This window comes from Nestor notabilis, unplaced genomic scaffold, assembly GCF_000696875.1.
Source record: "Nestor notabilis isolate BGI_N333 unplaced genomic scaffold, ASM69687v1 scaffold14903, whole genome shotgun sequence".
In the NCBI taxonomy this organism is placed as follows: Eukaryota; Metazoa; Chordata; class Aves; order Psittaciformes; family Psittacidae; genus Nestor; species Nestor notabilis.
The window spans coordinates 76100-79983 of NW_009922509.1; the positions used below are offsets into that span (position 1 = coordinate 76100).

The window sequence follows — 3884 nt, forward strand, 5'->3', positions numbered from 1 at the left end:
GGGCCAGCACTTTGAGTGACAGCTTTTTGCCTATTAAGGCTAAGCAGCAAGCATCAATAGGGAAATCCATTTTGCTGGTTTTATTAAGTATTAATATTACAGTACAATTACCCTTTCATTTTCTACAGCAGAAGTAAAACAAATTATTTTTTAAGTTCTAAATGAATATGCAGAAGCTGTAGCGAGTGAAGCTGCAGAATCAAGATTCAGTAGGAGACATTCGTGTGTCCAGTTCAGTTGTGGGGTTTGTATGAACTGTTTTCTGAAATGTCTTTAATCTCCTGCATAACACCTTTTCTAGAAATGGTTTGCACAAGCACACATATATCAGGGGGTCCATGCAGACGTTTGTGGCAGCCAACCACAGAGTGCTTTCTTTCACCACAAAGAGCTGGTTCTGCAGATGGCAGTCTATTCGGGTGGTCGTTTGACTCAGAGTATAGGGTACCCTGCTGAAATGAAAGGGGGCAAAGCATAAGAAAAACACAGTAAAAATGATGAATACTTTTCCTTTGATCCTCCGTTCGCTTATTTTGTCTTTCTTCTGTGTTTTCATATAAGACTCATAGACTTTTTTGGCAATAATTATATAAAATAGAAACATGAGGATGAGAACAGTCCAGAAGACAAACTGACATATATAATTGACAGCTTTGTGCCATTTGAGCCCAAAGTAACTCTTCAACAAGGCACACTTCTTCACAGATTGGGGTGTTGCTTTCCTGTTTGAAAAGATCATGTTAGGCAGAGAAAGAGCAAAGAAGAAGAGCCAGGCCAGACCCGCGAGGATCTTTGCTGAAGTCAGGTTTTGCACCCAGAACTTCCCAAAAGGTCGCACAATCTTGAGAAATCTGTCAAAAGCAATGAGACCCAGTAGCACGATGCTAATATACATGGTGTCATAAAACACTACGGCTGAGAAGCGACAGACAAAGGCTTTGAGTTGCCATGGTCCCAGGCCAGAGTCCACCAGGATTTTCAGAGGAAGCATCAGGGTCATTATCAAATCAGAAACTAAGATATTTTTCAGGTAGACAATGAAAGTTGATGTGCTTGGAATGTGGCAGAAAGCCCCCAAAGCCAGGCTGTTCAGTACGAGTCCCAGCAGGAAGATGAGTGTATACAGTGCTGGGAAGACCAGGTGGGTCACTGTGGTGTCTCGGTGGCACAGTGCAGAGGAAGGTGCTCCACTGGAGTTACTGACAGTGCTCTCATTTTCAAAGGCTCCCATGGTTGGAAACAGACTAGGGTGAAAAGGAGAGAGAAACCATAAACCATAACATTCTGTATTTAAAGTTAAGTGTTCCTTACAGTGACTGGCAGATTTACACAAATACAAAACCTGAACGTGCATTAAATAGACTGACCAATTTCTCTTGTAGTTTGTAGAAAATCTAAATCTATGCCTAAGTTTAAGTTGCTACAAACTGATGTCTAGTGAAAAGTTAAAATGGTATATATTCATTATGGAAGACTAAGATAATATAATAGCAAAGTATATCAGAAGATATCCTAGAGCTAGCCCCATTTGTCTTCACATGATAACGTATTTTAACATTGAACAGAAATTTCATAGTTATGGCCCAGAAGTAATATGCTTCTGCTATTTCTTACCAAGCACACATCATTTTTCCCTTCTCAGCGCAGATTTAAATGACATTTTCAAGATAAGGTGCACACTGCTGCTTGTCAGCCTCTTTCACCTGAAAGCCCGATGACCGAGTACCCATCACACCACATGAATGCTCTGATCGTGCAAATACCTGAGCAAGCCTGGTAGCAACTGTTTCAGAGAGGGGTCTTTGGCTATCTCGGGTTCATCCACTGTTCATCTGCTGACAGGAGCCTCAAGCAAAGTATTAAGAATGGGGAAATGTGTAGAAAGATGAGACCTTTTCTGTTTGGTGTCGTGTGTTATTTCCTTCCTCATTTCCATGTATTGCCTGAGTTAGTTAATCACATTTGCTGTTGCTTCTCCTATGCTAATAAATTAAAAAAAAAAAAAAAAAAAGACCATATCCATCCAAATGGGCACATTTTCTGGCTTTTTGTTTGTGTGGGGCAGACCTGATGTGCGTAACACTGTGTGTTACAATTTGGCTGCCTTAGAGATACGGGATGCATGAACACAGTGTTTCCTGACAGTTTTCCAGGACAATCCTCAAACATAGCTCCGAGTTTTCGTTTGTGTGTGTGAATTCCCCTGTTCTGGACACACAGATGCATGGCTAGAAAGGCTGCTCTGAGCCACACTTATGCTGGGTTATACACCCTTACACTGGTCTCATCTACAAAGTCATGTGTGCATGTTCAGGAACTGTATGCTCCCTCTGCAGCCTGTTAATATTGACACATTAGTCTAAGGTTGACTTTTGATCTTTTGAATGGGATTTCTGGTTTATTTTAGCATCAGTTTATCCAGGTGATCCAGTGTGCAGGTTACAGGTGCTTTCTGGTTCTGGCAGAAGCTGCTGCTACTGCCTGTATTTATGATGTGTTTGTTATGTATAATGTTGGAATCTAGTGGATTGCTGTGTAAGCAGAACCTTTTGTGTAAGTTTAAGTGAGTCATGTGATTTGCTTGTATTTTTCCTGTTGACTGATGTGACTTAGGGTTCTGTCTCCTCGCTGCCTTGTGGGAAATGGCTCACACCTAAGCCGTCCCTTTGGGCAGGCATGGTTTGTTTCTAAGGTTCTCACACAAGTTGCAGCTGTATTGGCAGCAAGCTGGTGCATTAGTAGCTACATTTTGGTTAATGAAGGTCTGCATTCTGATGTCAGTGATAAATGGCTGGCAGAGAGCAAGGAGCCTTAAGGATGCCTGTGAGGAAGGTCACCCTTGCTACTGTCACCAGTGGGAGATGTCCCTAGCTGCCTGACCTGACTTTTTGTCATTCATCAAGGACTAGATAAAGCTGAGATGAGCCATTGCAATACCCCAGGACTGATGTCCGCAGCTGCACCTTCCATGTTTTCTTCAAATTCTTTCAGACACTGTTCGCAGCTGTAAGAGGCAGGTGCTAGGTGCCTCCATGTGTCCTGTCAGTGGCTACTAAGTGGTGCACAGGGAGCTGTGCTATACCTGTTGTCTGACAACAAGTCTGACCAGAAAGCACAGCTGCCAGGCGTTTGCCACTTTTTCTCCCTCTGTAGGCACAAAAAAAGGTGGGAAATTAGTGTTAGGTTGAAGTGCGGCATCTTGCACAGCTGAAGCTCGTTGGTCCTGGGCCCCATGGGGCTGGTTGTGGAGGGCGCACTTCAGAGTCACCTGCCGTGGTGGTTCTATGGAAATACCGGTGCCCTCTCAGTTACTGATTGTAATGCATGTTGATGTGTATGTCAATATAAGCAGTGCATGAAATGCTTTGTAAAATTTATTTAAATTTTGTAAAATTTTATTTAATTCACCCAGGCAGGTTATAAACTAAGTAAGTTGCTGAAGTAAATGAACTGTCTTTTAACCTTTTAGGAAATTATGTATCAGTCATAAAAATGCCCAATGCCCTGCCAGGCACAGAAAGTAAATGGAGAAGGGTAGGTAAGCAAAGGCTTTTGGCAGGATTGAGCTCTTGCGTGGTGGTGAAATGCATTTCTGAATTGGAGCTGTTTTGCAGTGATGATAAACGAACCATAACTTATTATGGTAGCCTAGGATCTTTTTCATGTGTGGTGATTTTGATACCTGAAAATGTTATGTACCTGAAAATACTTCCCTGGTGTTTTCAACTTTTCCAAATGAAAAATGGGAAGTTGTTAAAAATTTTGTACAGTGCAAAAAACCTGCCTTTAATAATCAGCAAGCATTTTACCCTGAGTCTTTCTTTCCCTGAGATCTAAGTATTCTGTAAATTGAATCTCTGTGTATTTTCTAATATATATATAAT

At 41.7% G+C, this 3884-nt stretch overlaps 1 protein-coding gene across 1 annotated transcript; it reads right to left on the reverse strand.

Annotated features, from left to right (window-relative positions):
• Positions 1–199: 199 nt before the first annotated feature.
• P2RY13 (purinergic receptor P2Y, G-protein coupled, 13) lies at positions 200–1231 on the reverse strand. Its single transcript, XM_010011650.1, has one exon. It carries the CDS (start codon positions 1229–1231, stop codon positions 200–202), a length of 1032 nt encoding a protein of 343 aa, XP_010009952.1.
• Positions 1232–3884: the final 2653 nt, after the last annotated feature.